This window comes from Taudactylus pleione, unplaced genomic scaffold (assembly GCF_031769625.1).
Source record: "Taudactylus pleione unplaced genomic scaffold, aTauple2 ptg000331l, whole genome shotgun sequence".
Taxonomy (NCBI): Eukaryota; Metazoa; Chordata; class Amphibia; order Anura; family Myobatrachidae; genus Taudactylus; species Taudactylus pleione.
The window spans coordinates 3,883,126-3,902,304 of NW_028284732.1; the positions used below are offsets into that span (position 1 = coordinate 3,883,126).

General features: G+C 44.7%; 1 protein-coding gene across 4 annotated transcripts in view; it reads left to right on the forward strand.

Moving 5' to 3' along the window:
* ITGA3 (integrin subunit alpha 3) overlaps nucleotides 1-19,179 on the forward strand; it is a 155,710-nt gene that overhangs the window by 76,088 nt on the left and 60,443 nt on the right. For all 4 annotated transcript variants that reach the window (XM_088443596.1, XM_088443595.1, XM_088443593.1 and 1 more), the window contains 6 exons: nucleotides 328-416; nucleotides 546-673; nucleotides 1,511-1,594; nucleotides 3,339-3,406; nucleotides 10,201-10,337; nucleotides 16,264-16,410. In XM_088443596.1, coding sequence (XP_088299722.1) covers nucleotides 328-416; nucleotides 546-673; nucleotides 1,511-1,594; nucleotides 3,339-3,406; nucleotides 10,201-10,337; nucleotides 16,264-16,410 — 653 coding nt within the window. The remainder of the gene's footprint in view (nucleotides 1-327; nucleotides 417-545; nucleotides 674-1,510; nucleotides 1,595-3,338; nucleotides 3,407-10,200; nucleotides 10,338-16,263; nucleotides 16,411-19,179) is intronic.

Consider the following 19,179-nt stretch of genomic DNA (forward strand, 5'->3'; position numbering starts at 1 on the left):
AGATGTTATATGGAGTAATATGAAGAGTTATAGGGAGTGGTTATATAGAATATAGGAGGTGTTATGGAGAGAAGTTATATTGAGTATCAGGAGGGTTTATGGGGAAATGTACATGGGATAATAGGGTTAGGTGTAGAGAGGTTAATTATATTGAATAGAATGGAGGAGATCTAATGTATATAAAGTAATGGGAGGAGTTGTGTGGATAGGATGTGTAGATTACTATAAGGACAATTACACAAAGATATACAGGTATTAGATTACTATAAGGAGACTTATGCCGTTGTAGTGTATACATTTCTGTATGTTATATCATTTTTTTCACAGATTTGGTGGTGGGAGCTCCTTTTGAAGAAATGGGTAAAGTTTATATCTACCACAGCAAGTCTAGTGGCCTGCAGTCCAAACCTAGCCAGGTAACACTGCAGATCCCGCACTCATTTCCCCCTGATTATAGAACAGAAGTGCTGCTTTGCCATTGATTAAAACGTTGTTCTTTGTTAAACAAAAACCTGAATGTGACTCTTCTTTGTTACCAACTATAGATAATCGATGGTTCTCAGATTGGATTTTCAACATTCGGTTACTCACTGGCCGGCGGCCTTGACATCGATCAAAATTCCTACCCAGATCTACTTGTTGGCAGTTTGGCAGATCACATTGCACTACTCAGGTACAATGGTGTTATAGAAGTCACTGTTTGCTTACTTGGATTTACTTAGTGACTGCAGTGATATAGTTTATACACTACAGAAGTTGTGGATCTGAGAGAAGGTTTATAATTTAAGGTAACATGAACCTGTTGTCCACACGCAATGAAAGCAGTCCTTTTGTGGGCTGATTAAATTTTTATTAGATTGTAGCCTACCAATTCACTAGGAACTATTGACATCACAGAGACATGAGGCTTAAAGTGGCTCATGTCTTAGTGAAGTCACTAGTGCCTAGTGAATGAATAAACTGAATAATTTTTCAGTTACCCAAATATCTGTCAACACTGTACATAGGCACTAGGTATACATTAGTGCTCTATTTGGGATAATATAGGGGCATAACTCCCAATAGGCCCAATTTAAAGGCAAATTAGGAAATGGATTTGACTTCATGGGAGTGGGTATGATTGGGTAGATATGGGCAAGGGTTCAGAAAATTAGAGGCATAGCATGTGTGGTTTATATTGCTATGATATTTGTATATATGTACAATATACAGTTATGGAACTACTCAACTGAAGAGGGTGCGGCTGCTACAAGGCCCGGGAATTGAGGGATGCCGACAATGCCAGTACACTGCAATTGTATGCAAGCCCCCGGCTCTGATCTTAAAAGACCGGTTCTGAGGTCTCTTCTGAGCATGTACGGGTCTGGCACATGATCAGAAGAGAGACCTCGCCAAGCCCTTTTTGCTATATGGCCAGAGACTAACTGTTCTACCCCTATGGTATGGCGATTATTAGATTGATTCTTTATATTTTAGGGTGTCTTTTAAAGTAATTCTTACTCTTTTACAGATCTCGCCCTGTTATTAATATCTCAAAGGAGTTTGCTGTAACCCCAACCCTTGTGGATCCCAGTAAATGTACCTCTATCTCCTGGTGAGAGCCATATTATATCCTTCATATATCATACATCTTCCATTTATTGAACTTATCTTTTCATCCTGTGGATATTTCTCCTGCTTACATTAATTACTAGCTTGTAATTTGGTAACCTTAGGTTTTGTTTTTGATTCGAAAAGTCCTAACACAGAAGTAGTGATCAATTGGTGAATCTCAATCTGCCTGTCAATGAAAGGGGAGTAATGGTCAGCCTGTGACCTCAGATCAGTGCGAATGCACTGACACTGGCTACTGTCTCCTAACAGCGGAGGTCATTGCAATACATACTATCCCCTCCGCTGTCATTGCAACATCCTCTAGCCATGGGCCTGCATAAACCTGATATCACAGCAGTTGACATCATTTCTGGTGTCATTCAGGAAAATAAAGAACTTCCCCCGAAAAAATTGACGGCTTGCGGAGGCATTGTATTGTATTGTAGGCCCTAGGACTGGGTCTAGGATCTCTCTGCAACATGGTGGCCTGCAGCTTGTTTGTTGTTGTGTTCTCTGTGGTTGAAGGTGCTGGATGCCAGGAACTAACCCTGATGGACCATTGCTTGTCAGCCACTGAGGCAATAACATTCATTGATCTGCAGTTCTTGAAATATTAATCCCTGACATATCTAAGTACTCCGTGAGCTGTATGTGTTATCAGCCACAAAATAGGATCTTGAATTATTGAATAAATATATTGATGACTTTTTTTTTTTTTTATTTAGAGGAACATATGTCCAATTATTAGATATAGTTATACCAATAAAGCTTTTATCCCACTGGAACCAAAGCAATTTGATATCCAGTAGGCACCTTGGGAGTTGAGCATTCAAGGCAAATGTCCTCTCTGGCTTAACTAAGAACTAATCCTGGCCCAATATTCCTACTTCTCTCTGTAATGTATGACATTACTTTGTGTTTGTTTTCCCCCTCACTAATTATTTTGTGAAAAATTGTTATAGTACACGTTAATTTAGCAGGTATCAAACATGATACACATTAGTAAATAAAAGGAGGGGACTGGTGATAACATATAATCAGGGAGAGGGGGTTGGGGAAAACAGTAAACAGCAATGTTCAATACATTATCATATACAGAATATCACAAGGAGATTAGAGGCGAGTAACATGCAAGATTACAGGCTCTAAACACAATTGGTTTGTTTGCTTACAGAACCCTTCACACTTTTCTTATACATAAGTTTGGTGGCTATTGCATTAAAGTCCTGCAGAATATGTTCATAATAAATGATAATGATGCTGTCCATCAATGTTAGTACTAGCCATCTTTTGACAGTTATCAGGTTGTTGTAGAAGTGACTAATTTAAAGGTTGGTGTTGGAGAGCTCTGGCCGCATGGTAATAGTTATAACACTTGGCCAGGGCGCAATGGTCCCTTCTTCATGGAATAGATTACCTGGCATTGTATGTGAGTGCCACCCTGGTACAACTTCTTCCACCAGATTTGCCCCTCTATAGCCTAGACCCTCAACTGCTTTGTAAATAATAATAATCCAATGTGTCAGGGGTGCTTACACCTTTAGCTGTCATTTCCACCCATATTTGTTTCTCCACCTGGGATGCCTATAATCATAAACATAAGCGCCAAGCGTTTTTTAGATTGCAACAAAGATGCAGTTTCAGAATGCTGCATAACCATGCCCTTTCTGTATGCTACAATGTTTTACTTGTCTTTTTGTTTTTTCCCTACAACCGTTTTTGGATGTGAACTCTACTATGTATAGTATGGATGTCCGTCTCTGCTTCTCATACATGCTGAGTACAGGAAATGCCAACTACAAGAATAATATTAGTAAGTATGAGTACTGCATAGATACCTTTAGAATATGTAGTATCTGCAGGCTGTGGGGCCCATCAAATTAATAATCTGAATCTAACTGGATTTGCATTTGATCCGGCAGGCTAGACAATCTTTAGATGATTTCTATTGATGATTTCTATTGGCATTTGCGGGAGTTAATTTTCAAACCTTTTTAGTTATATACTGTCACAGTTGAAGCAACAATATAGCACAATTTTGATGGAAAATATACTGTAATACATACTTCCCAAATGTCCTGATTTAAGTGTCAGTGCAGCCCTCTAATCTGAACACTACAGATTGGAGTGCTCTGTCTCACTGTCCCACTTGGGAGAGTGTTGTCCCTTGCCCGGCCAGGTTGGGAGGTATGTCCCACTCCACAAAGGCAGTGCTTCTCAACTGTCGGCCCCCCCGACAGGTCATGTTTTCAGGATTTCTATATGTGTAAACACATGGGATGATTGCTGATCCAGCAAAATAGATCAAAGAAATCCAGAAAACATGACCTGTTGGGGGTATTTGATGACTGGAGTTGAGAATCACTGCTCTAAGGGGAAGGAAAGGGTGCACTAGACAAGTGTGACATGTGACCACACCCCTTTCTCATGTACATTGGCCCAATTCCCCAAAAAGTTGGGATGTATGATAATATACAGCAGGGGTGGGGAACCTCAGGCCCGGGGGCCGTATAAGGCCCACAGAGACATTTGGTCTGGCCCTCTGAGGTTTTTTCTGCTAGCCTCATCTGGCTAGCAGGGTGCCTAAAATGGCACTCTGCAGCCAGAATCTATGCAGCAGTGTCGCCTGGAGTGTTCATAGGACGCTTCAGACAGTCATATTGCTGCCCTTACAGCTCCCAAGATGCTCTGAGTCCTGGCAATGCTGTAATCACTGGCTATTGTGGACTTGGCCCGCAAATAATGTTATATGTATTAAAATGGCCCTCTACAAAAAAAGTTTCTCCACCCCTGCTATACAGCTTTATTTTTTTGATGCAAATCTGAGCTCTGTTATCACACAATACCTCATATTACTCTTAAAAAGATGCTCTGTTTGTACAAGCCAGCAGTTTCCACAGGGCCGGTGCAAGGTTTCTAGGAACCCTAGGCAAAGCTACACAATACTGCCCCTGCCTCCCCCAATACCCTCCACACAGCCACTCACATAAAAATTTGACTTTTCAAAATATTGTCAAAAAAAGTGTCAGTGTTTTTTTTTGTTTTTGTCAAACTACAGTTGTTAGCGTGCCCTGGTGCCACATCCACATAAAATGAATTAAAAAAGCCAGATACACATGAAATATATTGATATAAGTCAGATCCATATGTAAATACATTGAAAAAAGTCAGGTCCACATTAAATGCATTAAAAGGGCCAGATCCACATGAAATACATAGATAAAGCCAGATCCACACTAAGGGTCTCATTCAGACCCGCTCGCAAGCGCCGATGCGCTCGCAATCTGGTCGATGTAGAGGCCTTGCGCAAGCGCAGCGGCTGCATTGCGTGTGCGCAAGCCCCGGAGCGAGAGAGAAATTCTCTCCCTCCGGGGCTTACTACAAAAGGGATGGCTGTCGATGGTGATCGACAGCTCACACCGTTTTGTAGGCGGGACGGCTTGCCAAACGGAGGCGTTCCCGATGGAACGCCTGCCGTTTGGGGGCGGCCCCACTGACATCACTTGTGATGTCAGTGGTGAGCTTCCGACTCTAAAAGAGCCGAAAGCTCACTGGGGCTTGCAGCAGATGAGACCCTACCACAAGGGTCTCGTCGCAAGCCCCGATGGTCGGGATGGTCTTGACCATCGCGACCATCAACCTGTAGTGCCCCCATTAGTACCCAGTGCCCCCAGTAGTGATCCCCCTTATGCAGGCCCCCAATAGTGCCCAGTGCCCCCAGTAGTGATCCACCTTATGCAGGCCCCCATTAGTGCCCCTTACACAGTGGTCCCCCTTATGCAGGCCCCCATTAGTGCCCAGTGCCCCCAGTAGTGATCCCCCTTATGTAGGCCCCCATTAGTGCCCCTTACACAGTGCCCCCCAGTAGTGGTTTCCCTTATGCAGGCCCCCAGTAGTGATCACTTATAGACATACAAACACAAAACAAAAAACAGACTTACCTGAATCCCCGCTCCTGCTGCGCCCGCAGCAGTCTGCTCCTCCGTCTCCATCCTCACGCTTGGTCCTATGGGAGAGACGTCATGATGTCTCTCCCATAACCCACTGCAGGAGCCGGAAGGCGGAGCTCATGAGTGAGCTCCAACCCGGCTCTGGCAGTGGGCGCAGCAGCCAATGAGAGTCTGTCTGACTCTCCATTAGCTGCTGAAACACACACATCGACGGCAATGTGTGTGTAAATGTGTAGTGCGACCGCACTCACTGCGGTCTGCACTACACTGGCTACTGTCCCAGGGCAGGAGCCCCGGCAGCCCTGCCCTAGTTACGCCATTGACCAGAATGTCTGATTAATTGTTTGGTGTCACTCCTGTTTCCTCTTTATCACTCCAGCACCCCCCTTGTGTGTCACTCTACCCCCCCTCCGTCTGTCCCCCTCTGTATACATAACATTATGCATCTGTCCCCCTCTGTACACATAACATTATGCACCTGTCCCCCTCTGTACAAATAACATTGTACACCTGTTGGCCCACTCCCCTTGCTTTCAAACATACAATATTAGTTGCACAATACTAGACTTACTAGTTTAATCTCAGTCTGACTTTTCTCAGCCCCAGCCAGCCCAGCAGCCCTGCTCCTCATCTCTGAAAGTAAGAGAAGGAGCTTCGGGAACAGTAGAGCAGGCCAGAGGGAGGGTGCCCACACTTGCAAACAAGCGTACGTCAGTGCTGATGGGCAGGCCGGGCGAATGCAACAGGAAGAGGAGATCAAGCACTGGCAGTGCCGGTGGTGAGGCGTCTGATAGAGGTGGCTGCGGCTGGTTAAACCCATAGACGCAGCTAGGCTACTGCAATGCAAAAGAAGGATGTCCTTCATTATTTAGTATAACAGATTTACCAGTGCCCTCCAGTGGCTCACATCCTTAAGCAGCTGCCCAACGGTGGCGCAGGCCCTCAGTATCCTATTGTTTGACACTTCTGGCTTGCTTAGCAGTGGCTTCTTTCTCACACAGGGCCAGATGTACTAAGCTCTGAAAAGTGATAAAGTGGAGAGTGATAAACCACCAGCCAATCAGCTCCCAACTGTCATTTTTTAAACACAGCCTGTAACATACAGTTGGGAGCTGAGTGGCTGCTCGTTTATCACTCTCCAGTTTATCACAGCTCAGAGCTTAGTACATCTCCCCCACAGGCACCAGCATGCCTGTGCTAATATTACAGAGTGCAGCTGTAGTGATAGGGACAGGTAGATCTTGCTTTTTTCTTTTGCCAAACATAAAGGTGAACTTGTGGAACTTGGACCATTGTATGTAAGCAGTTGCTCATCATATATATGATCAGATTGTAGTGTTCCAGTCCACTCTGATTGCAAGGTGGTGTGTGTACAGCATTCTGGCAATTGCTCTTGCACTGAGGGCCTGATTCAGAGCTGAACGCTCTGACCAGAGCGCTCGCTCTGAATCAGGGCCCTCCTCCCTAAAAATGGAGTGGCCTCTTGGACGCTCGCATAGCTGTGGGTTACCACCCACAGCTTATGCGAGCGTCCATGATGATGGTCGCGATGGTGAAGACCATCGCGACCATCGGGCTTGCGACGAGACCCTGCGGTAGGGTCTTGCTGCCGCAAGCCCTGGAGTGATTTTGGCTCTATCAGAGTCAAAATCACTCCCACTGACATCACTACTGATGTCAGTGGGGCCGGACTCAGACGGTAGGCGTTCCCATGGGAACGCCTCCGTCTGGCAGCCACGCCCACCAAAGGGGGCGTGCTGTCAGTCACCATCGACAGCACGCCCCCTTTGGTGCGAGACCCCGAGCGACGTATTCCTCGTCGCTCGCCGGGTCTCGCGCATGTGCACGACGGAGCTCCCTCCGTTGTGCGCATGCGCATTCGGCCAACATCGACCCGCTTGCGAGCGGGTCTGGATCTGGCCCTGAGTGCACTGAACTGAATGTTGATATTCACCCATATGACGAGTTGCATGCAAGTGACTGTGCCACCTCTATCTACTGTATGTGCATGTGGATGTCATCATTATCAGTAGGCACATGTACTAGCCTATCTGTGGTGCAAGATTTGTCTAAAATCAGACGGATCTCTATGTATGCACAATTTAGCATAGAACACATTTCTGCCTACTTGCTCACAACACCAGGGCCAGATTAACAATGTGGTGGATAGGCCTACAGCTCCAAGCATTTGCATAAAAATAGCCTATCATCATGATAGCATGACAATGAAAAGCTGGCCACATGGTCAGCCATAATACATCATAGTAATCACTATTAAGGTTGGCGGGTCCCGGTGGCCAGGAGCGTGTCTTCCCCCCTCCCCATGGCCTCTGCTGCATGTGTAAGGGCAGTTGGCAGACCACCCATACACACTGGCCAATGGCCATATATATCTGGAGATATATCTGCCATCGGCTGTGCAGCACAGCAGACACGATATGTTTGTGAATGACGTCGTTCACAGACATATCGCTGGTACACGATGGCCGACAGGCAGCAGATATATTGGCTGATCAATTGATCGCACTATATATCTGTCAGTGTGTACCCGGCTTTAGCTTACAAAATCATGAGATTTTTCTACCTTTACATATTTAAGGAGACATTGGTGCTGAGTCTCGGGGGTGTACACGCTCACACAGCACTAGTCACACCTCCTCTGCTTCTCACAATAGGTCCTTGGTCATTTTTAGCCCCAGGCTAATGTGGCCATTTATCCGCCCCTGCATGACTTGCATTCTGAAATTAGTCTAGGTGTGAATGCCCCGTTACCACCCAGTGACGATGTGACTGAGTTACATGCAACTCCTATTTTCCCAAAGTTGCTCATATTTGTGTGGTCCAGTAGCAGTTGGTGTAGGATCTGTACTATCCTGACACCTTATTAAACTTAAAACCAAGAGATATTACAGTATATTTATAAACACAGCGCTTGCTAAAATTAGGCAGACTTATATTTATAGCAGCATTTTATATCTTTTTCTCACTTTGTGAGGCTGCATTTTATTTTGTGATGTGAAATATGTGCTTTTATTTATAATACAAATATTGGCCCTGATTCAGAGCCGGACGCTCTGACCAGAGCGCTCGCTCTGAATCAGGGCCCACCTCCATAAATATGGAGCGTCCTCCTGGACGCTCGTATAGCTGTGGGTCACCACCCACAGCATATACGAGCGTGCAGGATGATGGTCGCGATGGTCTTGACCATTGCGACCATCGCCACTGCGAGCAGAAGCCTATCAGAGCCAAAATCACTCCCACTGACATCACTAGTGATGTCAGTGGGGCCGGCTTCTGACGGTAGGCGTTCCCTTGGGAACGCCTTCGTCTGGCAGGCACGCCCCCTTTGATCAACATCGACAGCACGCCTCCTTTGATCAGACACTACGAGCGAAGGAAAGTCCTTCGCTCGTCGCGTCTCGCGCATGCGCACGACGGAGCTCCCTCCGTCGTGCGCATGCGCAGTGCAGACCATCGACCCACTTGCGAGCGGACAGCCGCTCGCGAGTGGGTCTGAATCAGGGCCATTGTCTGCACATAAGTTTATTGAGGGAATACAGACCAAAATATCACCACCTCCTGGAAAGCAGCTATATTGTGTAATATCCATATGTGTATTGATGGTCAGAACTAAATTTAACACTAAGGCCCATATTCAATTAGAAGCGAAAAGTCCGTTGCCTGACTTTTCGCTGTCATCGCTGGTTTCAGGTGCGAAAAAGTATCGCGCGTATCCCCGTATTCAATTTGAAATCGGCGACAATGGGACCCAGCGAAGCGCAAACAGGCGAAAAGTGCTGTCATTTTTTGGGAAGTCAGCCTGACACCCCCCAAAAGATGCTCTGACATGGGGGTTCACTATGGGTAACCCCGATTAGCCCTGCTGAAGGTATTTGGGGCCTTTGAATGGTCTCAATAGGCGCTATTTAGCATGTTTGGGACAGTGGTGAAGAATAGCATTTAGCCATTTTTTTGGGGGAAAATAAATAGTTCCAGTAAATTTGGGGTACATGAAAATGGGTGCAAGCATATTTAAAGTCAAGCATTAAAAAGTGCCAAAAAACGCACCTTCAGCAAACATCTGCAATTAAATATACACCTCCCCCATACTTGCAGACACCCCCAAAGGCTATTTCGATAGTTTTTAATGTTGTACCCCCACTTCGGGTTTTTTTCACCCACTTTTTCAAAGTGCTTATTTGGGGTGTCCTTTGTGGGGGTTTTTTTGCATTTTTTGACAGTTATCATCAAGTTGGTTGTCCAAAGGTTGCAGGGTGGCTGCCGCAATTTTACACCCCAAAACCCCAATTCTGTACTTTGTTCCGCCGGGTATTCATAGGCGAAACTTTTCCGCTGGTTACAAGGCGCAAACTTTTCGCACCGGCAAAAAGTCGGACAAATTGAATACGGGGATAAGTTGAAACCGGCGAAAATGACGTCATCGGCGAAAAAGTATCACGGGAGCGGACTTTTCGCTTCTAATTGAACGCGGGCCTAAGTATTTTTAACATTTTTTTGTAAGAATTAAAGTAATGTTTGCAGAATAAGTATACAATTCTTTTTTTCTAAGAACGAGTGAAGCTTGCAGTTGCAGCTTTCAGAGTAACCATAATTGTTTTCTAAGTGTTCTTCAATGTCTTCTGCTCCCCCACAGCACTGCAATACACAGTGGATGCTGACTTTGACAGGCGACCCTCTCGAGTACGATTTCTGGGGGCTCCTGGAGGAGTATATAAGGGCTACTTCTCTATGCCAGAGACCAAATGCCAGAACCACAAGCTTTTTTTACTGGTAAGTGTCTACCAATATTGTAGTGTACATATAATGAGATAGACATACATCTTTATAATCTGTGGTCCTGATGCAGATGTGCAAGCAAAATTGGTGTAAATTGGCCTAATACAAAAACAAGCAGCACTCAATACTATTGTACTTCTATCAATATACAGAGCCATACACATCTCAAGATGTGCCCAGCTCTGCATCACTATATGTGCCTGAATTTATGCCGAACATCTAGAGCTGGGTAAGTAGCACACTGTCCCCGGGGATGGGGGGTTAGGTTTAGGCACCTCCTGGGGAAGCTTAGGGTTAGGCACCCACAGGGACGGTTAGGGTTAGGCACTACCGGGTGGAGATTAGGATTAGGCACTAAAGTGGAGGTTAGGGTTAGGCACCGGAGATGGAGGGTTAGGGGGGGTAAAAGGGTAGGAATAGTATACACACCACCCCTGTAGGGATCTTTTGTCTTCGGGAATTCGGTGTTGGGATTTTAACCGATTTCATACTGATCCCCTTTTTCTCTCCTGTTCCACTCCTCCAATCATAAGAAGTTACAAATGCTAGATATGTACTGGGCTGGTGCAAGTCTGGGCTGGTGCGACCAATCATGATGTATGAGGACGCACCAATCGGTATTACAATGTGCTCAGACGCTAGAGGCCAAATGTAATACGGTGAGAGTTGGTTGTGTTTTATCGTCAAAATGGGAATGAGTTTAAATCGTGAGAGTTTTTTGAGACTAAAACATGTAAGTTTGCATGTTCTCGGACTCTGGGCCTGATTCAGAGCCGCTCGTAAGCGGCCGCTCACTCGCTCCGACCGATGTTCGCACATCTGCGCATGCGTATGGGTCGTAATGCGCATGCGCCAACTAGTCAGTACGGTCGGAATTCCTGTGTTCGCAAAATAGCGAGTGCCTGCTAATTTGAGTGACAGGATGAGGCGTTTGTGGGTGGTAACAGATGAAGGTGCTTGAAAACGGGGAGTGGAGATCCGAACGCAGGCGTGCCAAACGGTCAAAACGGGCGTTTTAAGGGTGTGCATAATTAACAAAGCAGCGTCATCGGCCACCTCACTTGGTTGTCTCTTAGCCTGAACTGTCGCATGATTGCGGTAGGAAAATCCAACCACAAGCACTGCGAGCAGTTCAGACGCCTTTCAATGTACTCGATCAATCTAATAAATAGCGGAGATGACGTATGATGCGAACGGCCAGGGGGCGTCTTTACAAAATAGCGAGCGCATATTTCGTTCGCTCGCTCGCTCAGACATAGAGGCGTCAACCGACCGCAAAGAGCGAGCGCTCTATTTAAATATCCGGCCCCTTTTTCTGAACGAGCGAGCGCAAATAGCGTCCGGCTCTGAATGAGGTCCTCTATTACAGGCCGAGTTTAAAAAGTGTGAGAGTTTACAGCTTAATTCTCACATTTTCTAAACTCTCACCCTATTACATTTGTCCCTAGGAGTGGGCATTTTAGACCTTGCATATTTGGCTGAATGATTGTACACAAAAAGAGGAGTTTGTAGCGGCCATGACATAAACTTGCAGACGGGTGACCGTCAATAGGCCCTGCTGTATGCGCTTTTGTGGGCAACTCAGAATCAGTCCCATAGTGTCCAGAGCTATTTAGTTACAGATTTGCTATTAGCCACGAGGCTGCAGTTAACATTTATTTCTCCTCTCCCTTCGGAGGTGAGAGCAGGAATGTGCATTAGCTGCACCATCGAGGATGATTGCAGCTTGATCACAGGTCTGTAATTAAATAGTTGTGTACACTTTATCCTGGGAAACCGATCGCAGGGCTCAACCCTCAGCTAATTGAATCTGCCCGTTAGTAACTGCTATCCCATGTCGGCATCCAGACTAGGTTACCATCCCGACGGCTCGAGGTAAGTATACCTAACCTAACCCCAAACCCTACCCTAACCCTCCCTTCCCGGTTCCTAAACGTAACCCCCCCCCCCCTAGTGCCTAAAGCTAACCCTCCCCCCTTAGTGCCTATCCCCTAACCTTCCCCTCAATCCTGCTACTTACCTGATGCCAGCACCGGTATTCCGATAAGTGTCTGGACTATGGCGTTGGCATTCTGATCGCCGGAATCCCCGCTGTATTCCTCACTGTAGCAGCCCAGTCTGATCCTGCATACTTGTATAAAGCTGGCCATACACTGCATGATCAGTACAGACGACTCGGTGAATGTACAAGGGGAGGAGTGACAGCTCAATAACTGTAGCATCTTTATACAGTACACAATGTATGGAGGCGATCTTCACTGACAGCCGGAAGTTGTCTGAACAACCTTCGGGCAGATTTAGACGATCCAGACCATTTTTCAGCCAATTTCAAGCTGTGAACGATTGTCTTTCAGGTCCACAAAGTGTACAGTAATCAATGAAACCATTGGTCATTTGGTCAGCTGATATCACGATTATCATGCATGGCCAGCTTAATCCTTACAGTAGTTATCTTCTATTGATATTGGTAAATTTTTAAGATTACATGTGAATACATTTTGCAACATCGTTGCCATATGCTAGGTATGAAAGAGTGGTTCTCTAAGGCTGGATCTTTCTGTGGCAAACACATAAGCCACAAGTAGTTTTTGCATGGCTTTATTATAGACGGGTAGTGACTTGCAGACAGAGGAAGTTCCTGTAATCTATGGGATGTGGTATGTGGATTTCACATGAATTTAATACTGAAACATGTTTCCCTATGTACATTAGTAATAAAATATACAGGCTGAATGTAGACACATATGTGCATGCTATTCCTTAGCCTTTCCCTGCGTGTAATTTGGAGTTTCATATATCTTAAGAAACAGGCGACATAAAACACAACATATATATGTATTGCCAGTGCTTAAAGTCACGTCATCATATTCCATTGGCTAGCATCTGTTTACCATGTAAATTAAAATAACAGAAAAAAACAAAATGTGTAACCAGCAGGGCAAAAGCCTGGGGCTGACTAGGGCTAAAGCATGGGGACAGCAAATGTGGGGTCCACAGCTTTGCTAGGCCCACTCTATAACAGGCAGACCCATTTTTACCAATTTATTATATGGTACAATCTTCATCCACACCATGGTCCAATAGATGTAGATCAGTTGGAAATAAATAAAAAAAATCGATAGACACAAGTACAGTACTACTCCTTGTGGCGTTGTGCCATTGAATGAAGCTGAACTCAAGTGACCTGTAGTGTGAATATCCGCTCAGACAGTCAGAAGTGTTTTCCCATGATGCTCACTTGCATTTGCAGAGTGTATTTATTTAATTTACTGTAAGTTGTCTTTTTTTATTATGTATTACATGTATTGTGAAACTACATGTTCTGCTATAGGCTCACTGACATACATGGACATGCTGGAGCTTGCAGTTCCACAATCTCCAAGTTGTCTATACCTGACATGGTCTTGCTGGAATCTGTAGTTCCACAACAGTTTGTACTAGATTATTAAGTACTAGTAAAGGGAACCAGCATATGCCTCAAGCTGGCCACACGCATAGCGATATTTTACCCAATCTGGCCGATTCCAATACATGGGAACAACAGATCGTGTAAAATATGGCCAAATCGTGAGTCCCCACTCATGATAACGATGCGATGCACGTCCCCGCTGGTCGCACATTGCATCGTCAGATCTGCCGTGCAGTAGGGCAGATCTGACAATCTAGGACACGATGCACTGTGAAAGTCTGGATGCAGGAGAGATCGTATGAAGATTGGACACCAAATCGTGTGCAGATCGTGTGGAGATCGTGTGCAGAGCTGCTGGGGAGAGGTTCAAGGGAAATCGTACACATCGGCTGATCGTGTGCATATCGCTATGTGTGTGGGCACCTTGTGTCTGGGAAAGGAATGCCTCTTGGTTTAATTGTAAATTTCAGTGTAAAAATAAAGCTGCACAGTATTGTTGTTCACCACCTGCAAAAGCAGCCTGTATTTTCCCTGCATGCAAAAAATAATGCATTTGTGGTTTGTTCCAGGAGCAAATTGCTCCATTTTTGTTCCTTTTTTTAATTTGCTCGGAACTCTGATTCAGACGCTTGGTATAAATTTCCTGTGTTACTAAACACAACTAGTAATCGTTGTGGCAGAACAGGAAACAAACACAAAGTTACACGAACGAAAAGGGGATCAGGAATACATATACATCTGCATTCAAGAAGCGATTCTATGGCAAGTTACCTGCATGAAAATGGAAATCATTGCACCAAATGAGTCATGCATTCTTACCTGCATTTCATTTGCGATGACTTGAATAAGAACATAACTTGTTGTTTTGTTACATGTGTGTTTAAAAAATGCAGATTGAATCAGCCTGTAAACAAATGTAAACACATGTAAAGTGCATATAAAGTAACAGTGTGGACACAATCTATTTTGTGGACATTATCGATTTGTGAATTTGTAGGGTTCCTTCCTATAGAAGTATGAAGACATTGGGCCTGATTAAAAAAATGTACACTGTTCGCACCACTGTCCATGCAAAATGATGCTAATGCAGCAGGGTCGTCTTGTGTACATAAGATGACTCCTGGCGGCTTCTGTGATTCGCTGCCTCCGAGGATGCAGCCATCGGATCACTTGTGTGAACATTGGCCATTTGAGTAACCCTTAGGTTACTCAAATGGCCAATGTTCACACAAGTGATCCGATGGCTGCGTCCTCAGATGCAGTGAATCCAAGGACGCAGCCACTGGCCCCAGGCGCGCCCATAAAATGGAACTAACACACCCTGGTTTACTCGTATGCTGGCCGTCGCCGCCCCCAAATGGCTGTAGTGTTTCAGTCATGGTGCAGCTTAGGGGTACTGCGACTGCCATCGCAGACAGATTACACATGTACGCCAATAAAAAAAGTCATATGAATGTTGGTAACCATTTTAAGAAGACAAATAAAATGTATATTAAATGAAGATGAAACAAATACTCACCTTTGCGTATAAATAGATTTAACTAAAATGTACAACTATTACTTTCAAATTATTTTCCGAATAAGCTTGTCTCTGGACACCACAGGGCTGGTATCCTCCTTAGCCTCTATATCTTTTGTCTGGCTTACTTGTAGTACTCAATGTACAGTATGTTGACACATATAGATAAATGTTAACAAAAATGACATTCATTATATATAGCCTCTATTGACAACTCACTTTTGATATTAAAAAATATTTGAGAAAAACTCAAATTTAACTGAATAAAAGGAATGTGGCCCAACACACACAAGATAACGCCACACCTTCACAGATAAGGGATAAAATAATGCCCTATGCTTCCGTGATACTACTAGTCAGATACTCTACGAAAATGAGACACCACCAGACTTGCCCCTACTTTCAGTCCAAACCTGTTCTCAATGACTGAGCAAGCTCTAGTGATATCTGTCACAAAGGAGGAGTCAGGAAACCTCTTACCTCTCTTTCCCTATGCCTTATTATATACATACATAAATCCTGCATTGTCTTACATAAGTAAATGTAAAAAGAGTCAGAAAATTGGAGACACAAACAAGCACCTGTAAAAGTTCAGATTCTTCCATGAAGTGCAGTGTGTCACACCTACAGGACTCTTCACATCCTGCTCAACATGGCTGACAACCTTAATAACAGGAGCTAGTACAATAGTTTCTTGAATCAATCAAAATCATGTTGTTAACACGGGACTTACTGTCAGCAATATAACAACTTTTTACTACAAACATTGCTGTTTTTTCTATCTTTTAAATAATCTTCCTTCACGTGCTTTTCAGTCATGTATTTATATTATCAGGCAGAGTTTTTTTTTTCCCTTGCTACACTGGGATGTGCTACAAAATAGCTGTCTAGATACAACAGTACACAGCGCAGCAGAGATGCAACATATCCTCGCTCAACCAAATACTGTGTGCGTGTCTAACCCTTGTACTTTCAATTATTTCTTAACCCAGGAAAATATCCGGGACAAGTTGCGCCCCATCCATATTTCTCTGAAGTACTCTGTTCTGGAGCAAGATCAGAAAGGAGGAAATATTCTTGGCTCTCTGGACAACTTTCCCGTCCTGAACCAAGACCAGAGCACAGAACAAATGTTGGAGGTAAGTGCGATATATATTGTTTTGCAAAAGGTTTCTTTAGAAGAGTGTCACATTTCTAGATTTTATTTGTTGGTAACAGATAGGCTGCCGGCATTTGGGGGCAGTAACTGGGTGTATTTTTTAAAACTGGAGGCGAATCAGCACCATTTTTGAGGCGTATTGAAGCCAGCAACTGTGTCATCAGACTTCAGCAACTTAGTTGAGTTGGACATTCTGAGCAACCTACGGGTTGCTCAGATATCCGGTGGACCGCCCGATGGTTGCAATGTTTGGGACAGTGGATCAGAGAAGCTGGCAGTGGGCATCTTTTTTAAAAAGTTGGCTCCTTTTCCATTTGCATAAATTTTAATTTGCTACTAGAGAAGGCGCAGCGCCGACCAGGACTGCATTCACCTCTGAATCAGGCCCTCTGTTACAGTGGCTATTGTACCTTAGGAAACCATTGTTTTTGTTTCTGCACCATATCCTGTTGTTTTCAGGAAATACAACATCTTGAGGATGTGGCCTTGCATTATTGGAGGCGCAACATGAAATAATTGAGGAATTGGGGGCATGATCTCACATTATCTAGGGTAGGTCCTGACAATATTGCAGGCATGACATGATATATTTGGAGGTATGGCATGACCTTACTGGCAGCATGGCCAGTTTTGGGAATAATTTAAAATGACATGGAGTGAGCAAAGCAGAAACAAATGCTCTAGTTTGTTTATGTCATGAAAAACAAAATATATTCTTGATATCTAAGTTTGCAGATTTGAACAATTGTAACAGGGGTGGTCAGACCAGCCACCGGAGAGTCCATCTGAATATAAGTAGGGTGTGAGATTCATAAGAAGGAGAGCAGGTTGGACTGAGGCTCGTGATCACCGACACAATCTGCTTGAGTAAAGGGCTAAACTAGGGCACATTTCTCCATTAGTAGGCGCAAAACAGTATGATGGTCACATAAGATCCCTGTGCGGTGACATACAAGGCCAATGTAGAGAGTTACAGGCTGGAGAGATCAGGTACAGTGGAGCACGTAAGCCATCTGAAAAAATGAGGCTGTACTAATACTGTTGGCCACTGGGTGGCAACCGAGACAGGATGAAGAGAACACAATAACCACTGATATTGAAGGGGAAAAAATTATCTCAGTGATAGGAATGAGAAGCCTTCCAGGGGAACAGGGGATCTTCCAAAGCAGTAGGGCCCGGCTGCCTTCGGGTGAGAGAAGAAGGGTGATGGAATCCAGACAGGCAGAGAAATGAAAGATGGCACAGGCATCTCTTTGCCAAGAGATATGGCAAAGAGGATAAAAAACTCTGTACCTGGGTTCTAGGTGCTTGCAGCCTCAGTAAGGTGCTGAGATGTATGTTGGCTTTGAAGGTAGCAGGAGATAGAGGGCCTGATTCAGAGCCGCGAGCGCACAGCGCTCGCTAGTGGCTCGATGTTTGTGAACTGCGCATACGCGAGCCCAGCTGAGCGACTGAACTTCAGTCGCTACGAGGCTCGCTACAAGACGGGGCGGCTGTCGATGGTGAGTGACAGGTCGCCCCGTTTCGTAGGCGGGTACGGGGGGTGGTTGGTCAAACGCAGGCGTTCCCTTAGGAACGCCTAGCATTTGAGGGAGGACCTACTGACATCACAACTTATGTCAGTAGTGGACTTCCTGCTCCACTCGGCCTTTTGGCTGCCGAGACCCTACCACAGGGTCTCGTCGCAAGGCCGATGGTCGCGATTATCGCGACGGCCTCCTTGCCGCTCACACAAGCTGTGGGTGGGCTCCCACAGCTTTGCGAGCGGCAGGAGACAAAAAAAAAACCGCCCACGTTATCTGTGATCGGCCAGCCCTTACGAGCGGGTCTAAATCAGGCCCAGAGATCCAAGATGTTCGCCAATCTTGCAGTTGACCGAGCACTGGAGCACGACAGGAGAGCGGGTACAAACTAGACAGACCTCAGAGCCACAGAAGGGGAAGCTCACAAGCACTTATTTTTTACCTACAGATTAACTTCTAATTAACCAGTGGTTATTAAATAAACTAAGACTTTCCAAATAAAGCAATGTAACGAAACAGCTTTGTGCAGATTAATGGTTGAGCTTCAAAATTAAAAAAATGTCTTTCTAATCTAATCTCTAGTGAGGAAAACTATAATGCAAGTCTCAGGGGTATATTTACTAAAGTGAGAGTTTTTAGAAGTGGATATGTTGTCCATAGCAACCAATCAGATTATATTATCTTCTAGAAGGTGCTAGTTAAATGTTCAGTAGAATCTGATTGGTTGCTATAGGCGACATCTCCATTTCTAAAAACTCTCACTTTAGTAAATATACCCCTTATTCCGTTTTATAAATATAAACATAGAGAGACTACATACTATAGGGCATATTTATTAAAAAGTGCTGTATGCCATTGAAAATTAACAATCCTTATCACCACATATTGTGCTACATATGCCCCTATATGTAGACAACTATGGAACTCTTTTTTAATGCCCACTTAAGAATTAAGCAAAGTCTGCATATTAATCTTTTGTTTTTTATTTTAAATGATAGTACTTTCTCCTTCATCCACTAGGGGACACTGGAGTTCAAGACAGTGGGGTATAGACGGTGGTAGAGTAGAGCCTGGCACTTTAAATAATTTAGAAGTGTGACTGGCTCCTCCCCCTCTATGCCCCATCAGCCCCAGTTTTTAGAATGTGCCCGAGAGAGCCGGTTGCACAATAGGCTGTCTCCAGCCTGTCTCGTATAATTAGTGTTTTTTTTTATGAACAAGCACTG